This window comes from Thunnus maccoyii, chromosome 12, assembly GCF_910596095.1.
Source record: "Thunnus maccoyii chromosome 12, fThuMac1.1, whole genome shotgun sequence".
Taxonomy (NCBI): Eukaryota; Metazoa; Chordata; class Actinopteri; order Scombriformes; family Scombridae; genus Thunnus; species Thunnus maccoyii.
In genome coordinates, this window is record NC_056544.1 from 19,622,195 (window position 1) to 19,645,790 (window position 23,596).

General features: G+C 38.9%; 1 protein-coding gene across 1 annotated transcript in view; it reads left to right on the forward strand.

Annotated features, from left to right (window-relative positions):
* The window catches only part of b4galt2 (UDP-Gal:betaGlcNAc beta 1,4- galactosyltransferase, polypeptide 2), a 190,929-nt gene that overhangs the window by 68,219 nt on the left and 99,114 nt on the right, over positions 1-23,596 (forward strand). Inside the window, exons 3-4 of the mRNA XM_042429158.1 lie at positions 21,404-21,522; positions 22,723-22,839. Coding sequence (XP_042285092.1) covers positions 21,404-21,522; positions 22,723-22,839 — 236 coding nt within the window. The remainder of the gene's footprint in view (positions 1-21,403; positions 21,523-22,722; positions 22,840-23,596) is intronic.

Consider the following 23,596-nt stretch of genomic DNA (forward strand, 5'->3'; position numbering starts at 1 on the left):
CTCAAAATGGAAACTTCTCAAATACATCTGTACATATTCAAGCCCAAATCTGATTTGAAATTGGTGAGTGGACAGTGTGAGCAACCCGCGGAACAACCTTAGCAACAGAGGCTACAGAACAGACGGCTGTTTGTGAGCATGCATGAACAATCTGACATCATCGCGAGGAGGAAGTAGAGGCGACTTTGCACACGAAGCGTTCAGAGCAGGCTGAAGCCTGGCTTTTGACTCACAAGGAGCATTTTTATATACGTTCACCTCAGGATTTGGAACTTTGACCATGTAGATATCCGACATCATAGCAGTGTAGAAATAACAGAAAATCACAAAAAAAAACATTGTATGTCCCCTTTAAAGAAAGATCACAGTCTTGACTGACATGAAGGAGGAGATGGTACCCAGACTTTGTCAATACTCAACCCAAAATATGATCTTTCCCTTACCTTCACCAAGTGCTAAGTAGACTAAACCTAACAACACATGGGACACATAAGGCAAAAGTCCACCGAACCTCCTCCGTGTGACATGCATTATAAGAATATCACAATTATGGAAAAATTGTTTCCAGTGATTATAATCCAAGCAGCAATTAAACTCTTACCAAAATACATTTGGCAAAGCACAAAATTACTAGTATATAAAAAGATCTTGCAGGGTTAATCAGTGGGTGTTGCAGCCTACTAGAGCTGCAACAATTTCTCGAGATTAAAATATGACATTTCTTTAAAGAATGGCTGTATAATGCATCCTGTGTCTGTATTATATCTGCATTATGTTATTTGGCAGGCTTGAATTGACACCCATAGCACACACCACATCAGTCACGCAGACAGAAGAAGTAATCATCATTACCACTTATCTGAAGAGTTGATGCTCATTGACGCTTGGAAATAGGACGGTGGCCTTACCTGATGAGTGTGTCAAGGTGCCATTGGTGTGTGGGCTTTTGTAGAAAACAATGGGTGTGGGTGTCTTTGTAACTCAGTCATTTCATTATTTTGTCCAACAAAGACGTTTGTTATTTTAATGTATGAATCAATGAGTCTTTTCCATCTACATACACGCTGTATGATGTTTTTGCTTGCGGCCATTCTCTAAACAACATTGCAGTACATTGCAGTATGATACAATATGTTTGAAGGCATGAAATACAGGGAAACGTAACACAACACTTGGTTTGTTCATATGTTGACCCTGTTTGACAGGTTCACAAGATGAGGTGACATCATAGCATCATGTTAGCTGCAGCAAAGCTCACTCAGGTTTCCAGAGGAACAAGAGAGAGAGAGAGAGAGAGAGAGGATAAAGAAAGCAGATTACCTTGAGAGATGCTGATGATCTCCTCTCCTCTCTGTTTCTCTCCTCTCCTCCCTGTTTCTCTCTCTCTTTATCTCTGCATGGCTAGAGATGAAAGAGCATGTTGAACAGGGAGGAGAGGACAGCTGCTGATGGAGAGGAAACAAAAGAAGCCTTCTGTCCTTCCTCTCTCCTCCTCTTTGCATTCTCTGTCTGTTTGTCTCCCCCCATCCTCCCTCCTTCCTGTCCATGCATTTCTTTTTCCATCTCTCTGCCAGTACTTACTTTCTCCCTCTGACTCACTTGATATCTCTCCCTCAGCTCCCTATTTCGCCTCCTTTCACCTCCTCCTCCTCCCTTCAGTATTCTCCTCGTCCCTCTCTTCTTTCAGGTCTTTCAGCGCGCTCTGTTGAAATGGGATCTGTCACTGTGTCTTTGGAGACAGATAGAGTTGGGTTGCCAAGGGTTTCAACCCAGCAGAAAAGCAAAACTGCAGTTACATCAGTTAAATCAGCTCCCATTTGGGCCACAGCCAAAGTCCGAACATTGTGTATGTGTGTGTGTGTCATTATGAGAGTGTGGCTTTGAGAGAGTTTCTGCCAAGTATTAGATTTTTTCAGAACTAGTCTGTGACCATGAATGAAAAAGTGGAAGTAGAAACATAAGTAATTCCATAGTAGAAGGTTTTTAAGCAAGGAATCATGTGTTAACGAGTAAATTTTGGTACTTTAAAATGTTGCTTTCCTCTTTAATCTCCTATGTGATTATGTTACACGTTATATGTGCCTTATTTGCTGCTTTATATTATTATTTTATGTTATTTTCAATATATTGTATGTTACTGTTCTGCCAGTGGGACACGAGTGAATGTGGAACTTTAACAGCCTGCTAGTACTCTGTTACAGGTCGAGTCAGGCTACATGAAAATTTAGATATAATGTACTGCATATAGATTAGACTTGTCATTGTGGTCATTTTCAAAAAGAAAGCACTGGCATAAAAATAATCCAGGTACAATGCAAAACAATGTAAAACTGAAGCTTTAACAGTCTGTAAAGCTGTGTTCAGACAGAATGCGAGGCAAATTTTTGCCTTGCGTCACTTGCGCGAGTTTGATGTTGGACAGTTTGTGTTTATTTACCCCAAACAGACAAAATACCAACTGTACATTAGCTGTAAACTAGCTAGCAATGGACACACCGTTTGTGTCTGTGGGAGTGTGTCTGTGTGTTTGAGTTCAGTTCAGCCTCTTTCTCCTTTCTCCTTCTCTTTTCTGTTATGTCTCTCTCCTTTTTCTTCTTGTTTCTTATGGAGCTGTAAAAGTCTAGTTCTTTGAGCTAATGCCAAGCTAAGCTAAGGCCAGTATGCTAACATGCTGATGTTTTACAAGTACAACGTTTGCCGTCTTCACTATTCACTAAACACAAAGTACAGCTGAGGCTGATGAGAATGTCATTTGGCAAGTAGGCTATTTGGTCATAAACCAAATAGCCTACTAGTTGACAAATTTAAATTTTGACCTGATGATGGCGCAAAATGAAAAGGCAGAACATCACCAAAATTGTTATTACTCATCCTGAGGGGAACATGAATGTGTGTACCACATTTAATGGCAATCTATCTGATACTTATTGAAATATTTCAGTCTGGACCAAAGTGGTGGACCGACATGAGCTACAACACTCGTGTGGCCAAACATTACATACCATCAAAGCAGTCTAGCAGTCCAACAATGTAATAAATCCTTGAAAACTCTCCGTCCAAAATCATTGCAAAGTTCTATTGAGCAAGAATAGTCCTTTTTATAATTAGGAGGATTTGGGTGGGTGTTACAGGGTCTTGAGATAGAATAAAAGTGGCTAACATTAGCTGACACTATACAATAACTGCCTGTCCACTAATAATCAGTCAGTGTCATAGTGGCTGAAAATCAATTAATTCTTGAAAGATTTTCTCTTCTCCTAATTAATTGAGGAACCAATTAATTTACACCAGAGCAGCAGATGAAATAAGGCAATTTAAAAAATCTATTTGTTGTGATACTTCAAATGTTTGTGCTTGACTGCTACTTGGAAATATAACTCTCTTCTTCCTCACTTGAGCCCACTTATTTGCACATTCATCATTTTTTTATTCCTGTATTTTCTCGCACATTGCTTAAGTAGAAGGTAGTCCATTAAATCGCACTGCGATTTTCATTATTGTATTTTCTTCTGTTGAATCAGTGATTGCTGCTGTTCGGGGCACGACATACAAGAAAGAGAGGTGAAAATAGTTGATCTGTTATGAAGTCTATGATATATTGTTATTGAGCTGCTTGCTGTGTGTATGTTTGTGTGTGTGTGTGTGTATACATCTGTAATTGAATTGACTAAGGTGTGTGTTTTGTGAAAGCTGAAAGGAATCTCGCTGTCTGTTCTCATTCCTACAGATAGACATCATCATCAGCTACAGACACGTATACATATACACAAGCTATGATGTGTGTGTGTGTGTGTGTGTGTGTGTGTGTGTGTGTGTGTGTGTGTGTGTGTGTGTGTGTGTGTGTGTGTGTGTGTGCTTGTATTGCTATCTTTGTGAGGACCAAGTTTGAAACCATGATAGTGAGGACATTTCTGCATTGTGAGGACATTTTGGCTTGGTTTCAAGTTTCATGTTAGAATTAGTTTTAGGTTAGGGTTAGGGACTAGGGAATGAGGGTCACAAGTATAGAAGGGCAAACGTGTGTACATGCTTTTAATGTTGGTGCTTCTGTATTATTGTGCTGTGAGCAACGTATCTCTTTGTATCAGTGTAAGAGACAATTGAAAGTCCATTTTTTACTCTCTCTCTACCGTATCTCTCTTGTGTATTTGTGTTTGTGTAGGTGTGTGTGTGTTTTTGTGTGTGGGGGTGTATGTTATTGGTTTCGGTACCCAGGTTAGAATCATTTTTTATTGTTCATTTGCAGGACGCAGAAGCAGCTGCTGAAGCTATGAAAGTTGTGATTTCCAGGCTGGAATAAAGTTTTGGAAGAGAAAAGGTTCTAAAAATATATTCATTTTTTCCTCCTCTTTTTTCCTTTTTCCTCATTTCAGCGACACAACAGAAGAGTGTTTGAATATAAATGCTGCAACAAACAAAGACTCCAAATAGGCTGTCACGTTGAATGCAAACAGCTTTTAACAGTGGCTGCTGAGTGCTGATTTAAGCTGCAGCTCGAAGCATGAATCATTAACGTATGCAGGTATGCTGCAGCTGAGTTTACTGAATAAGAGAAATATGCCTTTTTTATTTTTTCTGGACTGCTGACCATGTTTTATCTTAGAAGTAGAGCGGGAGAGACCCCAGGCATGGGGGAGTCCTCACCAGCCTGTCAGGTCTGGGCAAACACCACCAGGTGGAGAGATTGAGTGCATCTCTCTCTCTGTCTCTTTACAGTCTGGCTTTTCCTTCATACCTCAGGGTGTTTTCAGTCACTCTGTCTGTATATCTCTCTGTGTCTTTCTGTCTAACTGCTACTCCAACTAAATAACATTTCCTGTTGTGAGTAGCTGAGACCAAGTAGTGTCTAAAGTACTCATTTAAACTCATTAGCTTCTTCAGTTCAGTCCCATTAAGAGGCCACTTAGTACTTATTATATTCATATTTTCTTTTTATCTGGTCCTTGCTTTTATTACTTACTTTGGGCACTCTGACCTAATGAAGGTCTAATTTCCACAGTCCTTTCAGAAAAGGCAAAGTATGGCATTTAGTGAAGATATGCCTCCCTATCAGGACGGATTTAGAATTGGCTTCTACTTGATCTACTGTGGCTTGGATTGTGCCTTATTTGTATGTTGCTCTTGGCAAAAGTGTCTGCCAAATGAATAAATGTTCATAATTGTAAGTGTACTAACATTGTATGCGACTGAACAGCAAAACAGTAAAACAAACTATAACAAAGAAATGACAGGCTGCGAAGACGCCAACATTGTCAGCTCAGGCTGAGTTATTTTGGCCTCAAAAATCTGTCATGTTGCTCAAATATTAGCAAAATTCTGCTGAAAATTTAGCTCCCTGGCAATCACACTTGTGAGAAACTTCTTAAGAAGCAACAGATTAGTTCGATAAATTGCAGGGTTTTTTTTACAAGTAGTGCAATGTTGACAGGAAATCAGGACTTTTGGCTACTTTTGTGTTCTTCACAAGGCTTTTTTCCCATGACACAGGGCTGCTGCTGGTTCTTAAACAATATCTTAAAAGAAGAAGAAAAAACTCTTTCTGAGCAGAAAAATAGTGCCCATTCCACACCTTTAAACCACCTTGTTTACAGCCGAGGAGCCTGTGATGTTGTGGTCGAGATGTTAACATCTTCCTTAGCAACAAGAAGCGTCTTGTTGTAAGCATTGAGAGTGCATGAACATGAAGGTGACCTTTTATTAAAAAAGGCTCCAAATAAAAATTACAACATCTGCGTGAAAGACATGAATGTTTTGTATTTTAAATACTTTTCTTAAGAACATGTTGGCAAGACCTTGACACAGTTCAGTCAAAGACTTTTTCCGAAGCGACATCAGAACTCATTTGAAATATTTAAGAAACTTTTGTACTATTGATAGAGCTTCAGCTAACTGTAATGCCTCTATTTCTTCTTCTAACCATGTAATCATAATAATAATAATAATAATAATAATAATGCAAAAATTACATGTTAAAAATCTGGTACATACAAGTTGAAACAGTTTAAATTATCTTTTTTTTTTTGTTTTTGTTTTTGTTTTGTTTGTTTTCTATTTCTGCTATTGTCTGTGAGGATTCATCCATGACTCTGTGTGTTCCCTAATTATGGTGATGCACTGCGTAGTAAATGAGGGTCTGAGTTATCAAGCTGCTTTTGATTCATTGTGTACTGCTGCTACAGTTGCTGTGAGTTTTAAGACAGGCATGGGTGACTTCAATTGTAGTTTTTCTTTGCTTGTTTCCTTAATTGAGCTAAGTAACAAAAAAAAAACAAAAAAAAAAGAGACCATATGGTGCAGAGTTGAAAAACACAGTCATTCTTCTGTTCATATCTTGTAGCTGCAAGGCGCTCAAATTAAAACATATAGCCTGCACTTTACCCCCACAGTCATTAAGTCATTTTACACCCAATGTAATTACAATAGAGTGCAAAATTATTGAATAATGAGCCTCCGTGCAAGCACTTTCAGAGGTCAAATTAAGCTATTTGCTGTGGTGAAGAGGAGTTGAAGAAGAGTTTTTTGTTTCAGTGATGATTTTAATGGAGGATTACACTCAATTTGAGGATTTAGCTACATTTTTAATGAGGATCCCGTTAGTTTTTGGGGCATAAACTGTTTAATCTCTTCCACAATTCATCTTCATTTGAAGTATATTACGTCTCTGTCTCTGTGGGTACATCTGAATTCCCTTTTTTGATCGCATCTTGCTCCTCGCTCCTTGTTTGACCCTGAAATCGATCTGATCCGCCATCATGAAGGCCATTCCTATTCCCTTGTTGTCTGTTCAGAGGACCTACGATCGAGGAGCGGGGAAGGATCCCTGTGGAGGCTTGAGCGAGAATACACGACAAGTCTTTGGCTGGATCGACACACCCTTTTATTATAAATCTGTCAGTGATGACGCTGCGGCTGATCAGAGTGCTCTAATACTACATCTCTGCGGTTTTTGCAAGACAAAGACGGCAGTGAGGGAAACGTGGATGCAATTAAGGGAATTGGGATGTACTGTAACTCCTTGTTTTAGTATCACTCATCCTTTTCAATCCTTCAGCGAGATCAGAAAGCTGCTGCAAGGCTTTTAACAAAATAAAAAAAACAGCCACAGTGTTAGTTTGATTCTTGTCTCCCTCCTCGCCAAGCTCCCGAGACATTTTTGATGCCTGTCTACAAAGCACTAAATGCTCTCCTTAGATTTCTGAACTCCTGTCCTTACTGTTAGAGACTTGAGATCTTCTGACCAAAAGCTTTTATCTGTTGCAAGATCTAGTCTTTCTTGGTAGCTGCCCAAAAACTACCATATTTGATCCTTTCACTCTGTCAACACAGATTCAACCTAATTTGTGTTTGCATGTGTGCATTTGTCCTTCCGTTTGCCACCTCTGTCTTTACATCTTGGCATGAATGAGTTTCCAAACTATGTTTCTTTCAAGAAGTCAGGTCCACCGGGGGGTGTGTCTGATGTCCGTGTGTGTGTGTGTGCAGCATTTGCGTCCACACAGAGTTGGGCGTATTTTGATAGACTTTAATGGTGACAGACAGAAGAAAGGCATTCCAGGGAGAAAAGAAGGAAAGGAGATTAAAGCAGAGGAAGATCAAGACGGATCTGAACAGAAGGACAGTAGCTGCAGTTACACGCACACTTCTTTTCATTCTGATTGAAATCATTCCAATTGAAGATTTCACGTCAACTGTTTACATCTAATATCTGGTCTTCTGTTGACATGCGCATACGCATTTAATCAGAACAGCCGTGTGACATGCGCAAAAGTGATGAATACATCATGCTTTTGTCTTCCTCCTGGCTTTGATAATTTTTTCATGGACTTGTTTGAATAGGTCTTTATTTCTGATTTTCCTATTGTCAAGGCGTCCAATAATGTTCATATTTTGAAAGGTACAATGTGTAAGATTTGGCCAGAATTTTAGTTTAAAATATTACAAAATTAACTAAAATTACCAACAGAATGAGAAGAAATAACAGTTTTGACGTTATGTTGAAGATATCAATGTATTTTGTTGTAGAGATATCTACTGAAGTTAGCATGCTAACCAGCTAGCCCCGGCCACATCCAGCCCATACTGTCTCATAATACCACTTTGTACCTCAGGGGCAATAGTGAGTCGCTGTACTGTCCAGTCTGCCCTCAGTCTAACATGAGAGGAAGAAGTAGTAGTGCTGCCCAGCGCCATGGATGTACAAAGAGAACTGGATACAGCGTCGGGGGTGGGGCCCCGTTCATTTCTATGAAAGTTGGTCAGTGGTGTATGAAGCCAAAAAAGTTTGACTTCCGTGTATAAAATTACCCGGATCTTCTGGGATCATTGGGCCCATAGAGCAAGCGCATTAGTGATTTTCGCTGGCCGAGCCGGCTACTTCTGACAGTCAATATATAACTTTATTAAGTTTTAATATTTTTCAGGCGAGAAAGTAACCATTTAGATTCCCAATATGTGGTCAGTTTATCCAATTAACACCTATTTGGAAAGTTGCACCAACATTGTGGGAGCAGCCAGCAGGTGCTGCAGAGGCTGGCCAGGTGAGACATTAGCTGGCCATCTCAGCTGCATGATCCGATGAACTGCGCTGAGTTGCACCAGCTATTTGAAAGCTGGCATGAGCCATTTGGCATCGTAGCACATCGTAGTAAGCTGGATCGATATTGAAAAGTCATATGAATAAATTAGGTCTCTTCTGGATTGCTGTGTTGTAAAATGGCATCCAGTCAATGAAAAAATGATGCTGTGTGGCAGAAAAACTGCAGTTTTACCATTTTTGAGTTCTGTTATTATTTACACGTACCCTATTGGGGGTTGCATGCACAGAAAGAATGCAGCTGAGAGTAATCAGGTTAAATTGTTTACATGGTAGAATTTTTCTTTTGATTGGTTCATGAAAAGGTTTAAACTACCAGTCAGTTTGGGTCTGTTTATTCTGATTGAGGTGTTTATGTGGAGCATTTATCTGTCTGGGCTTTTAAACCGATTACAATTGGAATATTAGGCTCCATGTAAACGTAGCTACTGTCACTGATACTCTCAGATGGATTTATGTGCGTCTGTGTGTCTGCTGTGTGTGCGCTTACACACATGCAAAATACACACACACACACATATGCAAGAAGTATCAACATACAGCCTTTCAGAAATGTCAAATGTCAGATTCAGTTCAGCAAAAAAATATGTGCTCGACATGGACAGCTCCCTGAAAGAGTACGTTCTCCTTTTTAAAGAGCGACTAAAATTGAGACCTGCTTGGTCAGGCCAGTTTTATGAGATTAAATGGCTGTACTTGCACTTGTATGCCCTAACTTAACCTGAAAACAGCTCTTGTGCATTTCCTGAGACTGTATACATTTTTAATAATGTGTGGACACATTCAGGAGCTCCTACATATGGGCAGTAAATATAGGTCAGAGATATACTGACAGACAGTAATTCATCATTCTTCCTATTCTTCCTGGAAAAAAAGGTCAGATATTAAAGGACATGAGGTGTAAAAGGAGTTTTCACCGCATGTTATTCATGTTGAGTTGACTGCTGGAGTGTTTTGCATTTGTTTGTTCATCAAAAACAACCAACGTACAGACAGTACGGATGTTAGCTGTAGTTAGCTGTTTGCTCGTTAGCATTAATACAATGACAGTGTGTTGGGAGAGTGATTGTGTTTGTGTTACAGCTTAGACTTTAACAGATTTCAAATTCTACCACAAACTCCAGCCCTTTTATTATTTTCCCCCAGTATCTCTCCTCCACTGCAGATGTTTATAAAGTAGAGTCATTCGGCTCTTGGATGACTGAAAATTTTTCACTCTAGTTGAAATGTCTTGAACTGTCTGCCTAGAGCAAATGTGTGTTCATCCACCATGACTTTCCATTGACTTGGTATGCAATTGTCCCTAAAAATTTGCTTTGTGCTCAGCCGTATACAGTTAACTTAATTTTAGCCTTTAGTTGGTAACATTAGCCTTTATGATCATTATAGTTAGCAGCTAATGTTGATGTTAGACTTAGATCAACAAAACAGCGAATGTAACTGACATTTCTTTTTAGCTTAGCATTAGCCTTTATGATCAACAAAGTGGCTAACGTAACTGCATCATTTTAGCTTAGCATTAGCCTTCCTGATCAACAAAGTTAGCAGCTAATGTTGGTGATATTCCACCGAAGCTTAATGTAAGACTTTAGCTCAATGAAACATGTAGGTGACATTGTATCATTATACCTTAGCAAGATTAGAAGCTTACATAAGTGATTATAATATTTAATTTAAGCTTAATGTTATTAGCCTTTACACCAAAAAATCAACTTGTGACTGACATTGTATGATTTAATACTATATAAGCAATAAAGGGAGAAGCTAACTTTATTGAGGTTTAATTTTTTCTTAACGTTTGATTGTATCATGGACAAAATTAGCAGCTAACGTAACTGAGATTGACTGACTTTCTGACTGACTTCAAATGCATCAAGAAAAATGATCATTCTAGAAAAATTCACAAAACATGATGATACACTGCATATTAAAGCTGCCTCGTGCTCCTGGTACATTTGAGGTTTCTTAACTTTTAAAATATGATTTTACAACCCAGTACTGGACCAATGATGAATTTATTTTTTAGTGTTATTCCTGGTTGACTTGCCCTGGCGGCATGAAAAGTTGAGTATAATCCTCTGGCAGCCTGAACCAACTCCCTGTATGGGGCTTTTTTTCCTACCTTTATTCAAGAGTGTAGTCTTTCAAATTGAGAGCATGTTTTATTGATTTCATGTTCACATTTTGTAATTCTGTCCCTCAAACCCTGCCCTCGCACTCAAATAGTCCCTGCTTGTGCTTAGATTTGCTCTGCTTCTACTCAAACTGTATGCTTGTACTCAGATATATTGTTGCGTGTATAGATTTCCTGCTCCAGCTTCAGCTCTTCTCCTCGCACTCAGGCTAATTCTGTGCACTTGTAAAACATCTGTTCTCAGATTTCTACTCTGCTCTCTGATTTTTTTGGGCAACAATTCTGTCAAAATCCCCCAACCAATAGAATATCAGGTGTAGTGTTGACCAATGAAATGATCCCTGCCTCCTTGCATTCGCTTTTCTTCTTCATCCCGTATGGATGATTACTCTTTATCCGGGTTCATCCACTTCCACCCCTTCAGGGCTTTATTAAATGTACTTCCTTTGCTTTCTTGTATGACTTTTGGAATAAAAGGACAGTTAATGTATAGACCAGTGTCCGTACGTTTTCTTTCACTATAATAGCTACATATAGACCTAATAGTAGCTGTATAGCACGTAGTGTAAGCAAACAGTATGAGCAGAGGCAGAGCAAATCTAAGTGCAAGTAGGGGCTGTGTAAGTGTGAGGGCAGGGTTTGAGGGAAAGAACTACAAAATCTGAACGTGAAATCAATAAATCATGCTCTCAAATTGAAAGACCACGTTCTTGAATAAAGAATCCCTGCACCATTTCATGCTAGTCCAGCTGGACCACACTAAACAACGCAGTGCTCTGACAGCATCATGACCTTGGAGTCTTCATGTGCTTGGCTACGACTGTTTCAGAATACCGACTCTTCCGAGAATAGTGTTTGTAATTCATTTGTGGTGTGTGTGTGTGTGTGTGTGTGTGTGTGTCACAGCATAATGTGCCAACAACCACATCAGGCTGCCAGCTGGACAGTGGCACTGAGACCTGTAGCTGTACCGCCAAACACACACACACATGCTTACATACAGTACACAGAGCCACATGCTGGCATGCTAATGTTGTTTCATCTGCCAGTCATGCAGGGTAGGGCCAGATTTCATATCATGTAATGGGGAGAACAGTCCTAATCATGCCAAAAACAGCATCTAGGGAAACACATACACACAAACACACAAGTTTGCCCGTACGAAACATTAGCTTTCCCTCCAAAGCTTTGCCGCGACTGCTGTCTCTAAATTACTTGGAATTGGTTAATTCCAGATTAATAGGGTGATGATAATCAAGTATTATGTTATTATAATTGTCTGTTTCTTGAAGAGGCAACTGAACAACAGTTCCTGTTCTTAAAAACAACACAGGTTTTTTTCTCTGCTCTTTTTTTCCCCTGTGATAGATGATGAGAGAGTTATCTGCTTACTCTGTGAGAGAAAAAAGCTCCACTATTTGTATTGTTGCTGTAAGTGACCTGTATATATTACCTGTACATATGAAGCGAATACCCAATTTTGCCTTATATAATAAAATGTGTCCCTAAAACTATAATATAAATACTATACTGTATGTTGTAAGCATACAAGAAATTAATATATTTGCATTATATAGCCTATTGGTAGGAAATTATACGAGACAACTTTGGAAAACTGCTGCCAATTAAACTTAAAGCCACTATGTGTAAAATTCACGACTTTGGCTTCTCTGAAAGTATCCAACTCACGGACAAAAACTTAGAGTATGCCATGCAAATGATTTAAAATAAGCTATAATTACACAATAATTAGACAGAGATGCTACACAAAGAGAAAGATAAATATTTTTCCAGAGATTTTCCCGGAGTAGTCTCGCCACCATCTGCAGTTTGTTTAAAATCCTTTCAGATGTGAGAATTTGAATCTGAATTTTCTCAGGACAATTGTGTAGAGCGAAAGTAAACTCAAAAATCTGGTGAATTCTGGTTGCACACTGACATTTTTGAGTGTAGTTGTATTTGTTTACTACAGTATATACTCTCAGCTGGTTATAATTAGTATGCTATATGGAACTGAGCTAATCACTAGTCTGATGCCACAGTAAACTGCAGTTTCTTCACCATTTGAACTGCGTTTTTTGTGTTTTATAAAAAAGAAATGCATTTCTCTGGATGTTTGATGTATGGCAGCCTGTAATACAAAGCTAATTAAAAACCTAACAATTACAGTAATAGTGCTGCAGTGTAGTGAAACACCACCTTCATTTCAGTGGTGTTGTGTTGCCATGGAATTTAGCTCGTAAGGACACATTATCTGTCACCCCTCTTCATTTTGTGTTTATGTTCCTCCGTCTCCTCAGCTGCTTTAGTCTGTTTTTGTCTGTATTTATTCTTCCTCTGCCATCCCTCTGTTTCTTAAACTCTTTCCTCCGTGCTCTCTCTTTCCTTTGGCCTTTCGATATCTTTGTCCACTTCTCTCCCCTGTTTCCTCACCCTGTTTTTCCTGCCAGGATACAATGCTGTGGTACATGCTTTCTCCATCTGCTTCTTGCCCCCCTACTTCCAACCTCTTCCGTCTTAGAACAAAAACACGCCAGAAAACATACTGCGCACATGGATCCAAGCCATTAAATGCTTTTTGCCTGGCTTGTTTGGGTAATGATGCGCAACATTGGTATTGAATAAAGCCTTGAATAGCACTTCAATAAATGCTGATAAAACTACTTGATGTAAGAAACAGCACTATCAAAGACTCTTTCTAGAATCAGGATCTTGTATTTGAAGTATTTCAAAGTATAATTACTTTCACGAGCTTGCTTAAAATTCACTCTCATTAATGAAATTTCTTGTTAAGGCTTGTCTGTGTGTTCACAGGTTGTTTGTCTTACATTACACCAGAAAATTAAAAAAATATTTTACCCATAATTATTAAAGATTGTAACTTTCTCTGTTCACGGATGCTACTGTAATGTGCCTGAACATAAGAATAAAACAAATCCAAGAGGAAACGCCTGTGGCAGAGCTGTGTTCTTTGATTTCACATTTTGATATGTTTCAGTGGAATTTATGATGAAAGAAACATACAAAACAAAGAGAACTTGTAAAATGATTTCATCTAATGGTTTTATTTACATGTACATTCACACACACATAGATACGCTGTAATTAAAATACCAGAATACTTTCACAAGTCACGTTCAGTCAGTCTTAATAATGCCACCAGCTCTCACTCTTTCTCATAATACTGCTGCTAAAGGTCTTTATACTCGCTCCATGTTGTAGTTTCTGGCTGTGTCATTAATGGAGGCGCTGCTGGTTCGGGAGGACATTCTCCCCACTTCACATTCCCATTTGAAAGTTTTAATTTTTAATGTTATCATCAATGTTTCTCGAGATACAAACACGGGAGTCTCCTGGATAATTCAACAACACTGCGGATTTATTTTATGACCATCACTTGAAGTTACTTCAGCTTTGTGTATTGATTTAACCTGCTGAATGTATTTCTTCAAAACATATTTTTAGCTTTCTCTCACTGTTATCAGCGCACACAACATAGTTTTAAGCTTTGAGTTTTGAAGTTTCTTACTGAAATGTGTCTTGGGATTCATGGTTGACTTCTCTCCTTACATTGTTACATACACAGGCTTGTATATCTTTACTTTTTAATCAAAGAAACAGATATTTGCTAACACAGTCAGAAAAAGAGCCCCGTACCCATTACACTATTACATCCCTTCTACCTGCAATCAATCTGCCATGCGGTACATAAACAAATGTCTAGATCCACATATCAAAGGTCTACATCCAGTACACGGCACCTAGTATTGAATATATCAAAACAAAGCAAAACAAGGTAGAATAGGAACCTCACATCTGCACACAGAGCAGTACATAAAAAGGCACTGTTCAACTCTAAATTAAGAGCCAAGACCACTGCCAATATGGAACCATGGGGAAAAGTGTAAAAAGAGAGAGGAAAAATAGAATAAATAAATAAAGATAACTGTAAGTAGTAGTGCATAAGTGAATAAATACAAGTTTAGTCCTCTACACATGTGGAAGGTTGATCAAATGTTAAAAAGGGGGTCCAGATGACTTAAACAGGAGAGTTTCATGCCCATCTAAGCTGGAAGTGCTCCAACTGCCAGTCAACTAAAAATCGTCCATGCTGAAAATGAACAGGACATCTACTCTTGAAACCCTAAATACCAGAAACAATCCTCCCTTTACATCTATTTGCAACTGTTTCTCCTTTATTCACCCCATATCTTATTGTTCTAGTTACCAAACAGAATATGGTGATGGCATCGCTTGACCTGTGGATGATGCGTATGCCATATCATCTCTGTTGGTTGAAATAAAGCCATAAATGGTCCTACATTATATTCTCTGACGCTAATGTCTCTGGGTTTAGACTTTACTTCTATTACTTCTAACCATTTTGAAAGCACGCCATCATTTTCTCTCGCCTTTCAAGAAGCTATTTCATTTCTGTTCATCTCGCTGCGATAGATATGTACAATTTTAACACTACCTCGCCTTAGTATCCCTTAGAAATTCAGTCACTATGGGACTATTTTTTGAAAATCTCTCTCTCTGTTGTGCTCTTGAGGAAACGTTGGCACATGACTTGGTGTGAGATAGATGCAGAACAGCAATCCTTTTAATTCAAGAATGGACCGATTTCAGTGATCCTTTCTGTGACGTTCGTGTTTTCTTTTTGTCATCTGGATTTTATTTTCCAGCAGCAGCAGCAGCATGTCTCGCAAACAGCACAGCTATCAGTTCTTGGATGTCGCAGTACACTCTACGCCTTTTGTGCTCGCTGTATGAGAGCTGTGAATACACCACCGTTAACTCTTTATCTCTTCACACACACACATACCGGGTTGCTGTGCATAAGTACACACCCACAAGCACAAGCAGATGACTGGATGTTTCGCGTGTCTGGGGCAGCATGTATCGAGGAGATTCTTAGATACCAATAATCCTCTGATCCAGTAAATTCACACGAAGACACACACACACACACACACATACACAAACAGGATTTCATACTTGGAGCTTTTGCCACTAATGATTTTAAGAGGATATATTCACATTGAGGACTTGTGAGAAAGAGGTGACGAGAAGAGCAGGATCCAAACAGAGAGACAAAAACAGCAAGAGTGAAAGAAAGTTAAAGATCTCATAGAGGGAAAGGTTTTGTACACGTGGTTGCCCTCTTTCCCTTTCTCCCTTCCTCTCATACACATTTCCCTCCCTCTTATTCCCTCCTTCCATCACATCTTTTCTCCTCCCCGCTCCCCCTCTGTATTTCTCTACCTCTTTTTCTCTCTTTCTCCCCCCATCTCTGGAAGAATAGCAATTACGGTCCAGGACTGGTAGAGGCACTTGTAAATGATTGAAAGAGAGAGAGAAAGAGAAGAGAAGGAAAGAGTGGACAGGATAATAAGATTCAGAGAGCTGGAAGTCTGTATTGTCACAGAGTTTGTGTCAGTGGGAGGCAAGAAAGGAGAGGAACAATCTCCCCTATTCTCTTTCTCCTTTCACTCTCTTTTCTCCCCGTTTTTTTTTCTTTTCTTTTCATTTATTCACTTTCTTTCTCTCACAATCTCATTTCGCCCTCATTCTGAGGCCAAAGAGCCAAACTCAATTATAAACTCAGAACTTTTCTCTGCCATCTGACCCTGGCATGCTTCATTTGTCACGTAAGTAACATCAAGGCACAGAAAGTCTCAGAACAGGACGCCTGATTAACAACCAGCCTGTTGTGTCGAGTATTTGGTCAGATGGTCTAACCAGCGACACTGTCGTTATGTGCTTGGACTTCAGAGGAAAGATGAAGTTGTTTAGTTATGTCACAGACTGCCAAATTCAAGCAAATGAGTCAGATTTGACCCTAAGCACCTGTGCAGGAAGATGTTTTGTTTGTGTTAATTTTTGCATGCAGTTATATAACTGTTAACTCTGTGCTTATTCAAGGTTTGTCTTTTTAACTAGGCTTTACAGTGTTTTAAGCAAACGAGATGATGCCTTTTTTTTTCCCTTATTCTCTGAAAAATGTGTCCTAGACTTTGTCTCAGAGCAGGATAATTGCAGACTTGATGACTCAAACAATGAAGTTGTGTTTTAACAAGCTAATCAATGTGAAATTGCAGTTCCTCTTAAATGGGTCATTGGTTCAATTAATCAGTTGAAGACAAATCAATTACAGTTGTAATTGTCAATTTATGATTAAGTTAATTGTCTTTTATGTATACTATTTTACCAGATTACCCTGTAAAAGTGTGCATGTTCTTAGAAATTGAATACTTTGGGTTAGTTCAACTTTTTAATAGTTTGTGATGGCAATATGTCATTGTAGAGTGTTTTTGTTGTACAGATTATGTACATTCACTTTTTTGGAAAAACATGAGTTGGGAAATGTTCTTGTAAAATTAAATTACTTCAGATTTTGCTGTAGAACTATCTGGAAAGGATCATTTCAATTTGTTAAAAGTTTGGTCTTGCAGCGTTTTTAGTGTTTTGGTAATTATTCCCATCAATTATTATAACATAACTAAGTTAACTAGTGAGGTGTGGAAATCCTGCAGCATGACTAAAAAGAAGTCAGACATAGACTATAGTTGTGTGATGAAGAATTATCTGAACCACCACCAACAAAACACTCTCATTTTTCCTCTTATTCTGTTTCCTTGTTATCAAGTCTGAGCCAGGCTGAATCACAGCTTCAAATAGGCTGACTCGCTCTGTGTATGCACGTGTATGTGTGTGTGTTTGGAGTGTTTACAGCCTCAGGTTGGCTCTCAGTGTATTGTGTTTGTACATGTGCTGCTAACCTAATAGCTTTGAGATTTGGTTCATTATTATAGCCGGGCGGGGGGGAGGGAGTTGTGGGTTGTGTGTGTGTTTGTACACGTTTTTGTTACCTCATTGGGTACTTTTCCACTACAAGCATCAACCTTGTCAGGACCAGTAGTCCTCATGGGGACCAAAGCCTGATCCTAATGAGGCAAAACATAATTTCTGAGGTCCTGATTAAGGTTAGGAGTAAGGTTTGGGTTAGGCTGTCCACAATGAATGGAAGTCAGTGCAATGTCCTAACAAGGATAGCTTTGCATACTTGTGTGTGTGGGTGTGTGTGTGTGTGTGTGGGTGTGTGTGGGTTTGTATGGGTGTGTTTGGATTCCTGTGTATATTTGCAGACAAAGCAGTGGTGTATCCCCCAAAGTGCAGCCGGCGTCCTAGATAGAGCGATCAGACACCGTGATTATAATGTATTACTCTAATATCACCACATACAGTAGAAGCACGAAATATTGTGTGTGTGTGTGTGTGTGTGTGTGTGTGTGTGTGTGTGTGTGTGTGTGTGTGTGTGTGTGTGTGTGTGTGTGTGTGTGTGTGTATGTGATAATTGCACTGCGATCAGCCTACCACAGATTACAACACTCATTTATCATCTCTCTACATTCTCTTGTTTCACCTGAACAAACACATGCACATTTTCTGTCGTCTCTCTTTTGTACACACACACACACACACACACACACACACATACACACACACACTTTGTATTATTCATGTCTTCTGTGTCGGAGCAAAACAAAACGATGTCAGTGTTTATTTTAAAAAAGTTCCTTTGATCATGTCACCAGATTTGGAAGCTCACTGACCTCTACCTGTGACCATCTTCACAGTCAAAACAACAACAGCGTGTCGGAGCTCCACCGATGCAGCCGTGAGAGTAAAGCCCATCCCTCGCTGTACAGCTGATTAGTTTTCACCAGTTGTTTTGATTTCTTTGCTATCAACAAAATCAAGGCCCTGGTGTCTACTACACAAGATTTGAGAGTCAAATTGCAATCTACTGATGAGGTGTGTCTTTTGGAAGTCAAATGAAAACACAAAGAAAACATGGTGTAATGGGAATTTGGTAATTTTGTTTCATTAAAGGGATACTTCAAATTTTGGAGAATATGAAAGGGGTGCGGGGGGAGAGCTAGCCTGGCTCTGTCCAAAGTTAAAAAATACACCTAATTGCGCTACTATGTTTATGACATCTACTTTTATAGCTCACTAATTAACACGTCTTGTTTGTTTATGCAAACGGAAATGCCGTCACTGTGAGGTTGCCAGGTAACCTCTTGGTAATGAAAAGACTCCATGAAGTCGCTTTGCGCGGCTGTTTTTTGTGCCAAGAAATAGTAACACCACATAACTCCCCAAAAAACACAACTTGTTTTGTTTCCATTTATGTTTTTGTACTAATTTAAGAAACAAGATACGGGCGGTTTGGTGAGGTTTGGCAGTCACAAAACAAAACAACAATGCAATGTTTTGTTGATTGTTAAATTTTAGTACAGTCATTGGATAAACGTTCCTCTGCGAGCCTCGTTTTTAACCCTGAAGAGAAACAGTCCTAACACTCGATACAGTTATTTGTGGTTCCAGACAACTCAGTTTGTAAACCTACAAGAAGTACACACAGCACTACAATATTACAGTATATTCAGTGAGCCTTGTCTGCTGCAGAGACACAGTGCACTAAAAACACACAATGCCTGTTTTAGCCTTGTACTGGATTTAAGACTTGCCCCAAATAAAGCATAATATAGGACTCCGAACTGGGTTATTTGTTTAAATTTAAAACAGATGGTGGGCAGACTGTGTGGGAAATGTATATTTAATATGTTGCTTTAGAAGATACACCACCACTGAACCACTGAACCATTTACCTGATACTCAAAGGTAACTGCACAATCAATTAAATGATTTTAGTGTAAAAAAAACAACAACAACCCAACTGGCAATCTAAACATAGCACCTCGTTTTGTGCTAGATCTTATATTCTCTGTTATTGTGTCTTTCTTTTGCTGTCTGTGAGCTAACTAACAGCTTACTGAGATGAGATGAAAACACCACGTTCCACTTACTCTCATTAGTGCGAAAGAGGAAGAGGAAAAAAAGAAAGAGAGACATGAGTGTGTGTGCAGATGATGGAGGGTGACTGGCAGATGTGGTCATAGGAGAAAGCCGTCGGGACTATTTGTATTCAGCTCTTGTGGTATGATAAAGAGGTGTGTTATGAACATGTAACCTCGCTGGCATCGATCACGCTCCTCGCCCGCAGAGCGTTGATTGGAGGAGACCTGTCAACACAAAGCTCATACGTCAATGCTAAGTGGATTATACATACATATACCTGTATGGGCCTCATCTCTCTCTCTCTCTCTTTCTCTCCTGAGCAGTGCAGCACTCTCATACTGTGTATTCATACACATATCAGTCAACACAAGACAAGTCTTACCTTGGATCAATGAAAACAGAAGCATTGCTCGGGTAGTTGTGTTCATCTAAAAGGGATATGGCTGTTGTTATTCTAATGTCTACTTATAGTCAAAAATTTCCTTCAAAAGACTAAAACCAACAGTCCGTCTCACAATATTTTTTGAAATATTGAAATACTATAATTAATTCATTGCTAGTTTTGGTCTTTTCATGAAATTTGTTAACAGGGCTTTGACTATGTCAGTGCCCTTGGCGAGATTTTAGATTGGAACCCCCAATAAAGGGCAACAATAGACAGAGAAAAAGGCAAGTGGGGGTCAAGGCGCCATTTAGTGTTTGGTGGCATGTCCTGAGGTAGCTGGTGGCTGTCGGGCAAACACTGACTGACCAGTAAGGCAAACCAGAGGAAGTCCCATGCAAGTCAATTGGGGAAAAAAGAGAGCAAAAATATTGAGAACAGTGAACAAATGTGTATTTCCAAAAGCTTTATACAACCCCCCAAAAAAAGGTCACACTTATCTGATGTCCCCCCATCATTTGGTGCCCCAGGTGACCGCCTATGTGGCCCATGCCACTACCGCCCCTGTTTGTTAATGTTATCCTTAAATATATATTCAGAATTTGTGGTATTTATTACACACAAATGCAGTAGTAGCTTCTATGAGTATCGTCCTTGATGAAAACAAGACTTCAGCAGACACGATCCTTTACATTCTCATTGACAAACATGATTTTTTTTTTTTCTAAGACGCATGATGCTTGGTAAATTAATTAATTCTTAGTCTGACACTAACGTTGAAGAAGGACATGGACTAATGAGTGACTACTCAAAGTTGGGTTTATTAAAATAAAGGTTTTGGTTGCAGGGCTTTGATTGGAGCCCAAACAGCAAGTCTTGCTCATAGATTTTAATGATGCTGGCCCCAGAACGAGGGACTGTATTTATCATCTGGGCCGGAGATTTAAAGCAAACCCTTCTTTTAAATTAGTGCAACTCAAAATCAGCTGCACTTAAACACAAATCTGCACACACTGGCAGTACTCAAAGGAATGATGGATAGATTTGTAGCGATATAACATATGGTGTGGCTTCATCACTGAGAACGGCGTAATTACCTTTCATGTTGTGTTTACACTGACTGACTTCAAAGTCTTTGTTTATTTTTCAGGAATATATGTTTTCCAAAGCTTGTGCATCTTATTAAATGCTGCATTATGCAGCGCATATCCCTTGAAACCATTATTTCTGCACAGATTGCTTTGATACTCATACAGTGTTGCTTTGAAGCTTAAAACCCTCTCACTGTCCCTCACTCCCTACATCCCCTGCTCCCCTCTCTCACTTTCTTTCTTTACATCATCTTGTTTTTTTTCTCCTTTCACTGTCTTCACTGTTATCCTCTTCATCTTGCTAAGTCTTCTCCCTTTTCTTCTCTCGTCAGTGGGGCGTTTGTTGATCGAGTTCAGCTCCCAGATGACGATGGAACGAGTGCAGAAAGAAAACCCCAATGTGACGGAGGGAGGCCGCTACACGCCTCCTGACTGTCGGCCTCGATGGAAGGTTTGTGTCTCTGACTGTATTTCACGTTTTAAATAACATATATATATATACTCACACTTTTTTTTTTTAGAAACCCATTTCCTATATAAGAAAAAAATAGATGAGAAGTCATGCATGGTAAAATACGCATTAAAATACTCATGTGAGTAAAAATTATGATAAATGAAGTCCAAATTATGAGTTTCTAAATCAAACAGTTATGTTACTAAGGCAAAATTATGGGATAAGTCACAAAAAAAAGTTTTTTTTGTCAAATTTTGTCAGTGACTTTTAAAATTTCCGAGATATTTAGTAAAAATTAAGGGATACTTGGTTCAAAATTTAAGTTACTAAATTAAAATTATGAGATACTATGACAAAATTGTGAGAATGAGAATCTATTTTTTCTGTTACTGGGAGAAATGCACACCTATTTTTTCTCAGTGGGACAGTATTGGATTAAATCTTGAGAGGCAAACCATAAATCTGTATAGAATAATGGTGTAGAGGGCAGCTTCAAATACTTTTTTCACAGTAAATGGTGCAATTTCTTCAAGCTAAAAAGAAGATTAGTCAATTTCAGTGTTTTGTTTTCTCCTCCACATGACACTTCAATGAGGTCAGCGTGTTTCCATCAACAGTCAAAATAACACCAAAGTAGATGCACCTATCACAGCACCTAAGTATGAAGCAGCCAAGGTCAATTTGATGCTAATCTTCATCTGAGCGCAAAATTACCATGAATTTACATCGTAAATTACAGTTCAACCTTGTACTGTTTGGGCAGCTGAGAACGATCCACTCAAAGCACAGAGATACAGGACAACCTGGAATCTGTCTCAAATCTGCAATGCCACTGAGAGCCACTTCCTTCAGCAGATTCATTCAGATTCATAATGAACGTGAAGCAACTTTATGTACATTGTGACATTAACCAGGGAGTTTTTCTACAGAAATGATTTTCCGATGCACAACAGTTTACAACAGGATGAAAGAAAGCTCACTTGAGCATAATTACTCTGACAAACACTCTGTGGAACTCTGACAGACAAAGACTATCTGTATTATCAAGATAGTTTCAGATTTTCACTTTCTAGCATTGAATAAATTATGCAGCTTAATGGTATTCCAACTGTCAGAGAAGTGGATAAATTCTGCTTTATAGTAAATGTTACAGTAAATACAAACAAACAAACAACTGAAACTATCCCTGTTTTTTAGGTTGCCATCATCATCCCATTCCGTCACAGGGAAAACCACCTGAAGTACTGGCTCCACTACCTCCACCCTATCCTTAGACGTCAGAGGATCGACTACGGCATCTACATCATCAACCAGGTAGGTCAAATGAGAGCCTGAAATCTTATATGCAGTAAAGTAAAATCTAGCTCAAGGGCTTATCAGTTAATTTGCCAATTAAGTGTAGTCAATAAAATGCCAGGAAACAGTGAAAAATGTCCTTAACTTCCCAGAGCCCGAGGTGACGTCTTTTTATTGTTTTGTTTTTGGCCACAAGTCTAAAACCCAAAGACATTCAACTTATAATTAAAAATAAATTTGAAAAAGCAGCAAACCCTCACATTTAAGAAGCTGGAACCAGCAAATCATTGGTATTGCTGCTTGAAAAACTGCTTCACTAAGTGATTGATTATTTTACTTGTTATCCATTCATTTTATGTTAATTGACTAACTGATAAATGGACTTATCGTTTTAGCACCAGCAGGGTCTCCTGCTCAGCTCATAAAACATTTTAAAATTATTCTGTCACCTTCATTAGAAGTCAAAATTCAGAAAATTCAAATCAGAATTTCTGCTTTCTCAAACTCCAGCTTGGGTTTGAGTGTAAAGTAGGTCGTGGATTAAAAAAATATGAATAATTGTTATTTGCAGAGATCCCTGTTTTATGATAAACTGTATTACAGACAAGGTTACAACCTGTATAAATATCTTATTCCAAGCTCAAGACTAGACATGAACTAGATCTGTCAGCTTGTGTTATGTTCTGAGCATTGTGAAAAATAACTGTAGCCATCGTCAGGTGTTTCAACTCGTTAATATGATGTGAAAAATCAATTTAAGTCCATTTTCAGTTGC